This window comes from Mobula hypostoma, chromosome 23 (assembly GCF_963921235.1).
Source record: "Mobula hypostoma chromosome 23, sMobHyp1.1, whole genome shotgun sequence".
In the NCBI taxonomy this organism is placed as follows: Eukaryota; Metazoa; Chordata; class Chondrichthyes; order Myliobatiformes; family Myliobatidae; genus Mobula; species Mobula hypostoma.
Genome location: NC_086119.1, coordinates 45,955,997 through 45,969,326, shown reverse-complemented (window position 1 = coordinate 45,969,326; position 13,330 = coordinate 45,955,997). Strand labels below are relative to the sequence as shown.

General features: G+C 42.3%; 1 protein-coding gene across 4 annotated transcripts in view; it reads left to right on the top strand.

Moving 5' to 3' along the window:
• Positions 1-13,330, top strand: part of LOC134336844 (lysine-specific demethylase 2B-like) — a 234,861-nt gene that overhangs the window by 214,126 nt on the left and 7,405 nt on the right. For all 4 annotated transcript variants that reach the window (XM_063031412.1, XM_063031411.1, XM_063031410.1 and 1 more), the window contains 2 exons: positions 6,888-7,049; positions 11,509-11,721. In XM_063031412.1, coding sequence (XP_062887482.1) covers positions 6,888-7,049; positions 11,509-11,721 — 375 coding nt within the window. The remainder of the gene's footprint in view (positions 1-6,887; positions 7,050-11,508; positions 11,722-13,330) is intronic.

The window sequence follows — 13,330 nt, the reverse complement described above, 5'->3', positions numbered from 1 at the left end:
ATTTTCGCTACGGAGAACAGTGCAGGCAATGATTGTAGAGAAATATTTCCACTTTATATAGGCTGTGTATTTATCATATCATTCCTGCTTTTACTATATGTTACTGTTATTTTAGGTTTTATGTGTTATTTGGCATGATTTGGTAGGTTATTTTTGGGTCTGCGAACGCTCACAAATTTTTCCCATATAAATAAATGGTAATTGTTTCTTCGCTTTACGACATTCCGGCTTACGAACCGTTTCATAGGAACGCTGTACCTTCGGATGGCGGGGGAAACCTGTAACCGAAAAGGTATGAGGGTAGGCCTGTGGATGTTGTCTATTTGGATTTTAGCAAGACCTTCAACAAGGTCCCACATGACAGGCTGGTCTGAAGGTTAGGTGCTGGGGAATCCAGGGAGAGCCAGTCAGGAAGATTCAAACTTGGTTCAGAAGTAGGAAGAACAGAGTGGTGGTTGAAAGTTATTTCTTGGAACGGAGGCCAGTGACTAGTGATGGCTTACATGGATCAGAATGGGAATGCACAAGATTTCTGTTCACCTTTAACATAGATGTCATCTCCTGAGGCGAACCCTTGCCTGATACAGGATGCCAGCTGCTCTCTTTATTTCCAGTAGGTGCAAATGGATTCTTCTGAAGGGACCAAATCCCAGCTGGGCAAATTGTATAGTGCAGGGCTGGAGTCTCAGGGTGACCAGCTTTTTTTTATCCTTATCTCCTTTTTAAAGTGTGACGAGAATACACATAAATTAAGATGTTTGCTGGCCTGGGCTAGCATCAGTGGCATCAGCAGTTGGTCTGCCACCTGTCCTCAGGGGAAGGAGAGATAAGGAATAATGAAGCAGCATCTGGAGATGTGTAATGAAGGGACGGGAGAGAGGGCTGTCTAGAGCGGCTCCCCCTTTGAACCCTGAACTGTTTGAAGTGATGGATAGGCGATCTGGAGATGTGTAATGAAGGGACGGGAGAGAGAGCTGTCTGGAGCGGCTCCCCCTTTGAACCCTGAACTGTTTGAAGTGATGGACAGGCGATACCCCAGCAGGGGGATAAATAGGGACAGGTTCGCTAAGGCAGGACACACACGACACCCCGAGGTAACGAGACCCTGGAAGCGGTGCGCCTCTCACAAGTCGGTGGGAAGCTCTTGGACGGCTGATCGGGGGATCAGCCTTAAACGCACAGGGTGGAAAGATATGATCAGCGGGAGCCCGGTGTGTGTCCACCTTCGCTTGGGTGCCGGGTTCACTGCAGAGGATCGACCGCATCTGGAGGAGGGGTCACAGTCGGTGACCTCAGGTGACATCACAAAGGACCAGCCCGAAAGCTGCTTGTGAGCAATATCGCCGGTCTGTGAGTGGAAGCCGTTCTGAATGATCAGTCGTTCTCGTTCTCTCTCTCCCTCCCCCCACGTTGTCCATCGCTATGGCAACGATTACTGCGAACTGAACTAAAATTGGACTGAACTTTGTGTCACTTTGAAATTGGTCATTTACCCCTAGACAACGATAGAGCTTGATTGATGCTGTTATCTTAATTCTGTGCACATGTGTGTTTATCATTGCTGAACTGTTGCATTTATTATCCTTTCGATTACTGTGTTGCTTGTTTCTTTAATAAAACTTTCTTAGTTCTAGTAATCCAGACTCCAACTGAGTGATCCATTTCTGCTGGTTTGGCAACCCAGTTACGGGGTACGTAACAAAAGAAAGTGTGCAAAATACTGGAGGAACTCGGCAAGTCAGGTAGCATCCATGGAGGGGAATAAACAGTCATTTTTTCAGGCTGAAAACCTTCATCAGGACCCCTCCATCGATGCTGTCTGACTTGCTGAGTTCCTTCAGCATTTTGCATGTGTTGCTCTGGATTTCCAGCATCTGCTGTATCTCTTCTGTTTAAAATATTTATGACCTTTTTTCATATACTTCCAAAAATTAAGTGGGATTATAAACAGATGTCACATGGGAGGACAGTAAATATTTGAGGACAGCAAACCCAGTTTTAATTATTAGTAAATAACTGAGTCCTGATGAAGAGCTTCAACATTGAGGGTGTTTAAGGAGGAGATTGATGGGTATCTAATTAGTCAGGGTATCAAGGGATATGGGGAAAAGGGCGGAAATTGGAACTAGATGGGAGAATAGTTTAGCGAGTGGTGGAGTGACTTGATGGGCCAAATGGCCTACTTCTGCTCCTTTGTCTTGTGATCTTGTGAAACATCGACTGTCTGTTCATTTCTGTAGATGCTGCTTAACCTGCTGACTTCCTCCAGCATTTTGTGTGTCTTAACTGTTAAGCATGTTTGTTTGAAACATTTTGAGCACAAGTTTAAGCTATTAAGGATGATGTTTAGTATTAGAAAATTGAGTGGGGCATGTTCTTTCATTAATGGTTCCCTCGTTCCCTTTTATTCTTGAGAATTGTTGGATTTTAATCCAGTGCAGATGGCGGTACTAAATTAGGAGGTACTGTTGATGGGAGAACACCAGGGGATCTTGATCAGTTAGGGAGATGGCCAAGAGGTGGAAATGGATTTCAATACAGATAAGTGTCAGGTGATGCATTTTGATAAGTCAAACCAGAGTAGGACTTGCGTTATGAATGGTGGGCCATTAAGAAGTATAATTGAACGGAGGAATTTGGGAATGCAAATGAATAGTTTGTTGAAAATGGTGTCACAGATTGAAGAATGGTTAAAAAGGTGTTTAGAAAGCTGGCTTTCAGTCAGGGCATTGAGTATAGGAGTTGGACATTGTGTGGCAGTTGTATAAGATTGGTGAGACTGCACTTGCAGCACTGTGTACAGTCTTGGTTGCACTGTTATAGAAAATACGTAGTTAAGCTGGAAAGAGTGCAGAAAAGATTTACAAGGATGTTGCCAGAACTGAAGGGCCTGAGTTATTGGGAGATGTTGTCTGGGCTAGGCCTTTATTCCTTGGAATGTAGGAGAATGATGGGCGACCTTATAGAAATATTTAAAATTATGAGCAGTTAAATGAGGTGGATGGTAAAAGACTTTTCCCCAGGTTGGGAGTCCAAAACTAGGGAGCACAGATTTAAGGTGAGAGAGGAAAATTTTAAAAAGGGCCTGAGTAGCAACTTTTTCCACACGGAGGGTGGCGAGTGCTTAGAATGAGCTGCTAGAGGAAGCTGTTGAGACAGGTACAGTAATATAATTTAAGTAGTGTTTGGATAGGTACATGGAGGGGCAGGGCTTAGCGGAATTTAGGCTGAACTTGAGAATTTGGGGCTAGCTGTGTGACACCGTGGCTGGGCTGACAGATGTATCAGTGTTGTATTGTTTTATAACTCTTCCCAATTCACGTAATGCTCTGTGACAACTTGTGTTGTATTTCCTTCATGTACATAAGCAAAAATGACCTTTTTTAATGATCTAATTAATATTTGTAGTTGCAAATGATCAGTGTTGCCAGTTGCTGTGTGATGTACATACCTTGCAGTACCTTTTCAAGTAGTGTGTTATAGTACAGACAAGTTCATTCAAATGGATTGTTTTGCCTGCTAGGGTTGAGAACACTATCTTCACACACGCACACAGTTTAGTTCAGGGGTCCCCAACCTTTTTTGCATTGCGGACTTGTTTATTATTCACAACATTCTTGTGGACCGGCCGACCCGGGGGGGGGGGGGGATCCGGTTGCCAACGGACAAGAGTAGCAGTCAAAACGTTGGGTTTACCCCGAGAAAGACTACAATGACCATGAAGCCTTGTGCGGGCACCAGTGCGCATGTGTGTACGTGCCGATTTTTTTCTACAAATCGGTTTTAGCGATTCTGTTCGGGGCGGGGGGTGTTAATCACGACCGGAATATAGGTGATAAATGGCTAATACACTCAATTTCGTTTCTAAAAGGGTTTATCTAACAAATTTAATATTAAACACACAGCGCATATTTTCCTCGCATGAATATAGTGATAAGTCAATTATCAGGGGAGGACAGGGGAGCTTGAAGTAAGTGTTGAACGAACTTCCAGTAGAAGTGGCAGAGGCAGGTTCGATATTATCATTTAACAAAAAATTGGATAGGTATATGGACAGGAAAGGAATGGAGGGTTATGGGCGAGTGCAGGTCGGTGGCACTAGGTGAGAGTAGCATTTAGCACGGACTAGAAGGGCAGAGATGGCCCATTTCCATGCTGTAATTGTTATATGGTTATATAAGTCAATAGCACATAACATTTTAAGTAACGTTTGGATATTAAACACACAGCACATATTTCCCTATATGAACATATAAAATCACTGCAACACACCAATATCGCTGAATCAGTGGGAGCCCTGGGCTCGTTTCCCTGCAACAAGACAGTGATGGGAGACAGCGATACTCGAAGGGGGTTCCTTATGTCCAATCTATTCTGCAATTTAGTTTTCGATGCATTCATTGCAGAAATATGTTGGAAATGGAAGCCATGTTTTCAGTGCTTCCGTGGCTATCTCAGGATATTTAGCTTTGACTTTGATCCAGAATGCCGGCAGGGATGTTATGTCAAACATATTTTTCAGCCCGCCGTCATTTGCAAGCTCGAGGAGTTGATCTTCTTCCTGCGCTGACATGGATGACGCACGGGTAATGACCTCGTGTGCATAATGACCGCGCATGCGTTCAAGTTCAACAGTGTGCGTGACAGTGAATGAGGCAAAGGTTCAGCTGACTCATAGTGTTTCCTCGTGGCCTGGTAGCGCATGCTTTGAGGCCCGGTACCGGGGTCCGCGGCCCAGTGGTTGGGGACCGCTGGTTTAGTTAGTATCAGGTTCTGAACCTGTGCTGCCTAATATGCAGGATATTGGGTGTCAATACTCTTGTTAGGTTTGACTGCTGAATTGTAACTAATCCTGTTTCATGTATTGTAAAACTGAAACTACGGTACTGAAGAAAGCACACTAAACTCTTGAGTACAATAGCACTTGATCACAGATGAGCTAGTAGTGTTTAACAGTTTATTCCTTGATACATTGAATTCATTTTATTTTCCTGCAAATATAGGATTTGAGAATGCAGAAATTACATTAAGGAAAGAGAGCTAGATGCTTGCTGCACCATTCAGTAATAACACGGCTATTCTTTTTATGCTGATGCCACTCTTCCACACTAACGCCATGTCTCTTGAGTTCCTTAATTACAAAATAATTATCTATTTTTGTCCTGATTGTATTGGCAACTGATCTTCTACAGCTCTCTCTTGGGTATCATTCCGAAGAATTTCTAGGTGAAGAGGTTTTTCATTTCTGTACAGAAAGGCCAATTCCTTATTTTAAAGATAATGAGAACCATCAAATCCACATCTACTTTAAAGTTCCTTGAGTGTTTTGTATGTTTCAATAAGATTACCTTTCATTCTTGCAAACTTTGTTGGGGACAGATATGGCCCGTCTAATCTTCCTTGTATGTCAAACCCTCCATTCCAGAAATTAATCTTCTGAACCTTTGCAGTACTCTGCAAAAGTCTTAGATGTACATTTATAGCCAGGGTGCCTAAGACTTCTGTACAGTACTGTAGTAATTTTATGTATTGCACTGTACTACTACAAAAAAAATGAATTTCATGATGTGATAAATCTGATTTTGATATGAGCCTCTATTTTGGACTGAGAGTGGGAAGGGGGCAGGGCGAGGGGAATCATGGTTGGGGAAAAGGGGAAGGGAGAGGGGAAGGATGGGGAACCAATTGGTTGTAATCAAATGATCTTGCCTGGTGTCTCAGGGTAGGGTGTGTCTGTACCTGTGGCAACCCCACCCTCACCTCCACCCCCATTCACCAGCACTCCTTCTCTGCCACCAGTCCAAAATCCCTCCTGCAGTGTTCCACCCTTGCCATTCCCAACATCATTGCTCCCACTAGATTTACAAACCAGCTCTCTGCTCCACATTGACAAATACAGTACTGTGCAAAAGTCTTAAGCACCCTAGACTTTTGCAAAGTACTATAAATCCTTCCTTGCATAGTCTAAACCTATGTGTAATGTTCCAAAATATTTCCCTAATTGTTTGCTGAACCTGCTTATTAACTTTTGGTAATCCATGTACAAGAACATCTCGGTTCCTTTAATAACAAGCACATATCCTTAAATATGTGACCACTGGGGGAGAAAAATTACAGAGTATTTTTGCCAAACCAGATGACTTCACATTTTCCATATTATATTCCATCTGTCTCATCCTTGCCTTTCACTTATTCTACTATATCCCTCTATCCAAACCCCAACTAAAGTTTCTCTGCAGCCCACACTGTCCCAAAGCTTTGTATCATCAGCAAACTGGATATATTACATTTTATCTCCTTGTTCAAATCATTGATATAGTTTGTGAATGACTAGTGCTGCAGCAACACTATAAACACAACTTCCCAGTTTTCATTTTTGCTGACAGTACAAAATAGCAACAGTACTGTCAAATATCAATTGTATCATAATTGTTACCATCTGTTCAGTTACATCATGAAACTTAATTTTATTGTTCAATGCCTTACTTTAGTGGATATGGACACTACTCAACTCTGTGTCATTACTATAATGAAAGATATTAAATTGTTATCAAAAATAAAATTCAATTGACTTTTAAGGTAAATATCCATTTAGATATAGTGTGCTTCAGAATTTTTACCAGTAAATGAAAATGATCTCTCTGTGCTTTTACCTGTAACACAGAATGAAAAACAATTTATTTCAGTCAGCTCCCAACTCAGGACCATATTATTTGTATCTATGTTGTTTTGGTGTGTGAATAATACTGTACATCTTTGAGTGGTCACTATATATATTATCCCTTTGAAAGTTTGTTACCTCTGAAAATGTCCTTGGTAATGATCAGGTTGTTTATTTCCTGTTTTCTTTAAATAAAGTCATGTTAAATGTTATTTTTTTCTAACAGATTTGAAAATTCTGGCACTAGCAGGATGCATTTGGAGTGCAATCTCTGCACTTTGTACTTCAAGTTGTCCTCTTCTACACATGCTTGATCTTCGTTGGGTGGAGGATCTCAAAGACTCACAGATGAAGGAGTTGCTGTCACCACCTACAGATTGCAGAGTAGGTCAGTTGAAAGAGTTGGTAAACACACAGCCTCTATCTATACAAAACTTTCTTAAAATTTGCCTGGTATGACAATTATCACTTCAACTTGCTGGCAATAAACATAGTTTTCATTACCTCTGGATAGCTGAGGCTGCCTGATTCTGCAGAAAAGTTGCCTGTGAATTTTGCAGTCCAGGTCCTTCAGTATTCTGTAATCAATTTGTTTAGCACTAAATTGAGTTTTAGTAACTCTTTTCTAGCAAATGCAACACAATTAACTCATTTTTAAAAATTCTCTTCCATGCTTTCCACCTGTTTTCTCCAGAACAACTTGGGTTTATCTCTAGCTAGAGAAATAAGTTAACTTCATTCTGAAAGAAAGTAAATATGATTCAAATTGGGAACTACATGCTCAGAATTAGACATTCCATTAACTCGATATTTCAGGAAGGTGAAAGGATTACAATCGTGTAAAGTTGAAGGATTGGATTGTACTGATCTGACATTTGGGGCATTCATTTAATGTGACTGGAAAATGTATTAGATACAAATGAAGCAAAGTATTATCCTGTTTTGTTTTCTGTTTGTTCTCTCTGAATCCACCATTGACTTTTGAATGAAGGTCTCAGCTTGTTTATTCCTCTGCATAGATGCTGCCTGACCTGAGTTCCTCCAGCATTTTGTGTGTGCTGCTCTAGATTTCTAGCATCTGCATGTTTTCTCTTTTTTTTAAAATTACTTTTGGCCTCGTACATTTAGCAGTGCAAATTTTAAAGGAAAGAAATGAAACTGCATTGAATGTGGAAGTAATGATGAGAATGGTCAAAATATGCTTTTTTTTAAACCAACAAATATCAATGTTGAGAGATGTATAGAATGGTAACAAGAAAGCTTATGGTCAAAAATTGTGACCTCTAATGTAATGGGATCCATACTGATATTTGTTGCATGATGCTTCAATGGGATTGAATTGAATTGACTTTACTACTTACATCCTTCACATACATGAGTAAAAATCTTTACATTATGTCTTTGTCTAAACGTGCATTGTGCAATCATAGTAATTTATAATAAATAGGACAATTAATGTAACATAGAAATACACTCAAGTCAGCATGAGTTAAATCAGTCTGATGGCCTGGTGGAAGAAGCTGTCCCAGAGCTGGCTTTTATGCTGTGGTATTGTTTTCCGGATGGTAGCAGCTGGAATAGATTGTGGTTGGGGTGACTCAGGTCCCCAGTGATCCTTTGGGCCCTTTTTACACACCTGTCTTTGTAAATGTCCTGAATCATGGGAAGTTCACAACTACAGATGCGCTGGACTGTTCGCACCACTCTCTGCAGAATCCTGTGATTGAGGGAGATACAGTTCCCATACCAGGCAGTGATACAGCCAGTCAGGATGCTCTCAATTATGCCCCTGTAAAAAGTTCTTAGGATTTGGGGGCCTATACCAAACTTCCTCAACCATCTAAGGTGAAAGAGGCACTTTTATGCCTTTTTCACCCACCCAGCTGGTGTGTACGGACCACGTGAGGTCCTCGATGATGTGGATGCCGCGGAACTTAAAGCTGTTTACCCTCTCAACCCCAGATCTATTGATGTCAATAGGGGTTAGCCCGTCACCATTCCTCCTATAATCCTCAACCAACTCCTTTGTGTTTGCGACATAGAGGGAGAGATTGTTTTCGTGACAGCACTGTGTCAGAGAGATGACTTCTTCCCTGTAGGCCACCTCATTATTGCTTGAGATTAAGCCAATCAATGTAGTGTTGTCAGCAAATTTAATTAGCAGATTAGAGCTCTGGGTGGCGACACAGTCATGGCTATACAGGAAGTAAAGGAGGGAACTTAGTACACAGCCCTGAGGGGCTCCTGTGTTGAGGGTCAGAGGGGTGGAGGTGAGGGAGCCCACTCTTACCACCTGCTGGCAATCTGACAGGAAGCCCAGGATCCAGTTGCACAAGGCAGGGTCAAGGCCGAGGTCTCTGAGCTTCTTGTCCAGCCTGGATGGAATTATGGTGTTGAATGCTGAATTGTAGTCCAAGAACAACATTCTTACATAGGCATCCATCTTCTCCAGATATGTAAGGACGATATGTAGAGCAGACGGTCTATTGCGTCATCTGTTATCAGTTGTGTCGGTAGGTGAATTGTAGGGGCTCCAGTTTGGGTGGTAGCAAGCTGCAGATATAATCCTTGACCAGCCTCTCAAAGCATTTGCTTATTATTGAGGTGAGTGCAACAGGATGCCAGTCGTTCAGGCATGTTACCTTGGTCTTTTTTGGTACAGGGACAATAGTGGATAATTTGAAGCAGAAGGGCACTCTACACTGGGAGAGGGAGAGATTAAAAAAGTCAGCAAACACACCTGCCAGTTGTGCTGCACACATCCTGAGTACTCACCCTGGGATGCCGTCCAGTCCCGTAGACTTGCGACTGTCCACTGGTCAGAAACATCTGCGTACCTCAGCCTCAGAGATGACCAGGTTGCAGGTTGTAGTGGTGGCTTTCTTTGGAGGCTCAGAGTTAGCGACATTGAACTGAGCGTAAAAGCGATTGAGCTCATCTGGGAGAGAGCCGCGATGTTGGCAGCACCACTGTACTTGCCTTTGAAGTCTCCAATGGTATGCAGCCCTCGCCACAAGTCACGTGTGCTAATCATTGTGAATCTTGACTCAATTTTGTCCCTGTATTGTTGTTTCGCAGCCTTGATAGCTTTGCGCAGATCGTAGCTGTTTTTCTTGAGCTCCAGCTGATTGCCGGCAATGTAAGCTCTATGTCACGCAGTAAGTGCTGCTCGCATGGAACTATTGATCCAGGGTGTCTGATTCGGGAGGACTCTTGACTTCTGGGGACAACATTGTCGATGCACTTCCAGATGAAGCACGTGAGACTCCATCCATGAACTCGGAGACACCTTCATCACAGAAGACATTCCAGTCGACGTCATCGAAGCAGTCCTGCAGCATGGAGGCCAATTGGTCAGACTAACAGTGGACGATTTTTAACTCTGGCTGCCTCTTGTTTCAGCTTCTGCCTGTACGTCGGCAAAAGCAGAATCGAAGAGTGGTCTGATTTTCCAAAAGCTGGGTGAAGGAGAGCTTTGTAAGTGTTGCGGAAGAGAGTGTAACAGTGGTCAAGTGTGTTCCCTCCATGAATGCTAACCTGGATGTGCTGACAAAACTTTCGTCAACGATGCTCGCTTAAAGTCACCGGCGATGATGAAGGCAGCCTCCGGGTTTGCAGTTTCCAGCGTGTTGATGGTCTCATACAGTTCCTTGAGAGCCAGGTCAGTATCAGCCTGCGGCGGAATGTACACTGCTGTGATGATAACAGCTGTGAACACTATAGGCAGCCAGTAGGGTCTGCACAACAGCACCAGGTATTCCAGGTCTGGGGAACAAAAGGATTTAGGTGCATGCACATTCTGGGGGTTGCACCAAGCATTGTTGACCATGAAGCATACCCCTCCCCCTCTACTCTTCCCAGAGAGGTTTTTTGACCTGTCTGCCTGGAACAGGGAGAACCCAGAGGCTTGATGGCATGATCCGGTATCTCCTCCGTCAACCAGGTCTCCATGAAGCACAAAACATTACATTCCTTTGTTTCCTTCTGGTAGAAGATTCTGGCTGTCAGTTCACACAGCTTGTCCAGGGACTGAACGTTAGCTAGGAGTATGCTAGGGAGCAGCGGCCAACTTGCACGCCGTCTCGGTCTCACCAGGACACTGGCCCTTCTCCCTCACTTCCGGCACTTCTTCCAAGATAGTGCAATGTAAGGGATGAGTCTCCCATGGATTGTGCAAGCAGGGGTTTCCAGTGTAGGAAAGGCAGCACGTAGTGCGTAAATGCTGTCTTCCCGATGCTCAGAAGGGTCAGTCTGCTGTATCTGGTGTGACTATAAGCTACTTGGACAGAAAATGCTAAGAAGGTCGTAGAAATTTGTAGTATGCTGTAGATTTGGAACAGAGCTGGCAACATGGCCACCGTATGCGATGCTACCTTAGAAGAAATTTACAAAATTTAACCCTAATGTGGTTATTTTAATCAGGTATTCTTTTTATCATATTTGTTTGTGAAATTTTCACAAGGCATTGTTTGATGTTGTTGGAGTAAATATCCATTTAGTACTTGCGCAAAAAAGAATGGGCAATAGAGAGTTGTATGGGTCAGTTAGGTGTCCAGAATTAACCTTTTGTGTCATGACATGTTAATCAATTGAACTACACCCAAGAATAGTTCTCCTTGGGCAACTTTTTGTAAGAGCATTAAAATATTAGACAACATGCTGTTTTAATGCTCTGTTGCTACTTCTGTATGCCATCCTCCCTCCCCATTGAGTGCCCCTCCTTCCCTTTCTCTTACACCTTCCATGCATCCTCGTTTGTCTTTGAAAATGTTTTTCTTGTACATTTGTTGTACTTGCTAATTAGTTTTGGCATCACCTTTTGAAAGATATTGTTTTGTTTCCTGTAGGTCATAATCAGAGCAAACTCTGCAATGTGACAGAATTTCACTTAGCAGGTTTGGATATTACTGACTGCTCGTTGGCCTTGATGATACGCTACATGCCAATGCTGAACAAGTTGGACCTGAGTCAGTGTAACCACGTGACTGATCAATCCATTGCCCTCTTGACAGCTGCTGGATCTTCCACACGAGAAACACTGACTGAAATAAACCTTTCAGGTAAAAGACCCATAAGGCATAGCAGCAGAATTAGGCCATTCGACCCATCAAGCCTGCTCCGGCATTCCATCATGGCTGATCTATTTCCCTCTTAACCCCATTGTCCTGCTGCCTTCCTGTAAGCTTTCATGCCCTGACTAATCAAGAACCCATCAACCTTCACCTTAAATAGACCCAATGACTTGGCCTCTACAGCTACTTGTGACAATGAAATCTACAGACTCACCATCTTCTGACTAAAGAGATTCGTCATCTCCACTCTAAAGCGACGTTCCTCTTTTTCAGGGTTCCCAAGCTTTTTTAATGCCATGGATCCCTACCATTAACCAAGTGGTCCATGGACCCCAGGTTGGGAACCCTTACTCTATTCTGAGGCTGTGCCCTCGGAATAAAGACTGTCGTATTTGCATTCCTTGTAGTTTAATGTAAGGGATTGACTTCTTCAAACATATAGGATCCAAAGGGTAGACCTGTGACATCTCGGTAATATTTTTTTTATTTTCTTAAGATATCTGGAAGCAAGAGTATGATCTGGTGGATAAGGCCAAAATAGCTACTGGTGTCATTGCTGTTCTTACACAATTCTCTCATCATTAGGCTACAATACAATAATTCACAGTGTATTCTTATAAAGGTTCCCCAATTAATAAGTCAAACATGCCTTTCTATCTAGATACCTATGTTAATATACTAATGGTGTGGGTGTTTCAAAATCTATTGAAGTGATAAGATATTAAGGTAAACACTAATGCCCGATGTGAATGTGAAATAAAATGTAGCACTTCCTTGGCTGCTGTAATAAAAATAACAAAATAAAAATATTTGCACAGTGACATTGCCACAGTTAAAAGAGCCAGGAGAGGAAATTATAGACTGTTGTTTTCCAACATCCCTTGGATACAAAAATGGAGGACTCTAGAAGATGCCAAATTGATTCTGCTTAAAAAAAATAAAAGGGGTAGACCATGTAACTATAGACCAGACAACTTTACACTGGGACTAAGCAAATTCAAGGAAATGGTCTGTTATAACAGCAAAATCTGTGTTTAGAGAGGGCAGAAGCTAATCAGTATATACTGTCAGTATGGACTTGACTGGCAATTGAATTATTTGAGATGATAGCGGGGTACTTCTTAACCTAAAAATGATATAGAGGAAGAAAGCTTACTCATGTATGCATGTGCACTTGAAGAGCACTACTAGATTATAGACCGAGATCATCACAAACATAACGTACCTTGCAGTCTACTCCTCGCTGTAAATTTCTGTGACCTGCTGAACGGACTGAGGCAGATGACCATAACCACAGGGTGTCATCTCTAAGCAGCTTTGAATAGCAGTACCACAAATGGTATGAGTGAGTAGTTTATTAACAGAAGCCCAAACTGAGATTTCTAGTTTGTCAGTACTCATGGTGAGGTCCTTGCTTTTAAAATAGTATTTTGGATGCGTTCTGGGCAGTTTTATAATGATCATGGAATGAAAATGTATATAAAGTTGGTCTGTGCCTCAAAAACAGTGGTAAAAGATGTCAGCCTGGAAAATGGGGAAATTGGACCAATACATGCAAGCAGATCATTCTTTTTTTAATTAGTCTACCAGAGATGCA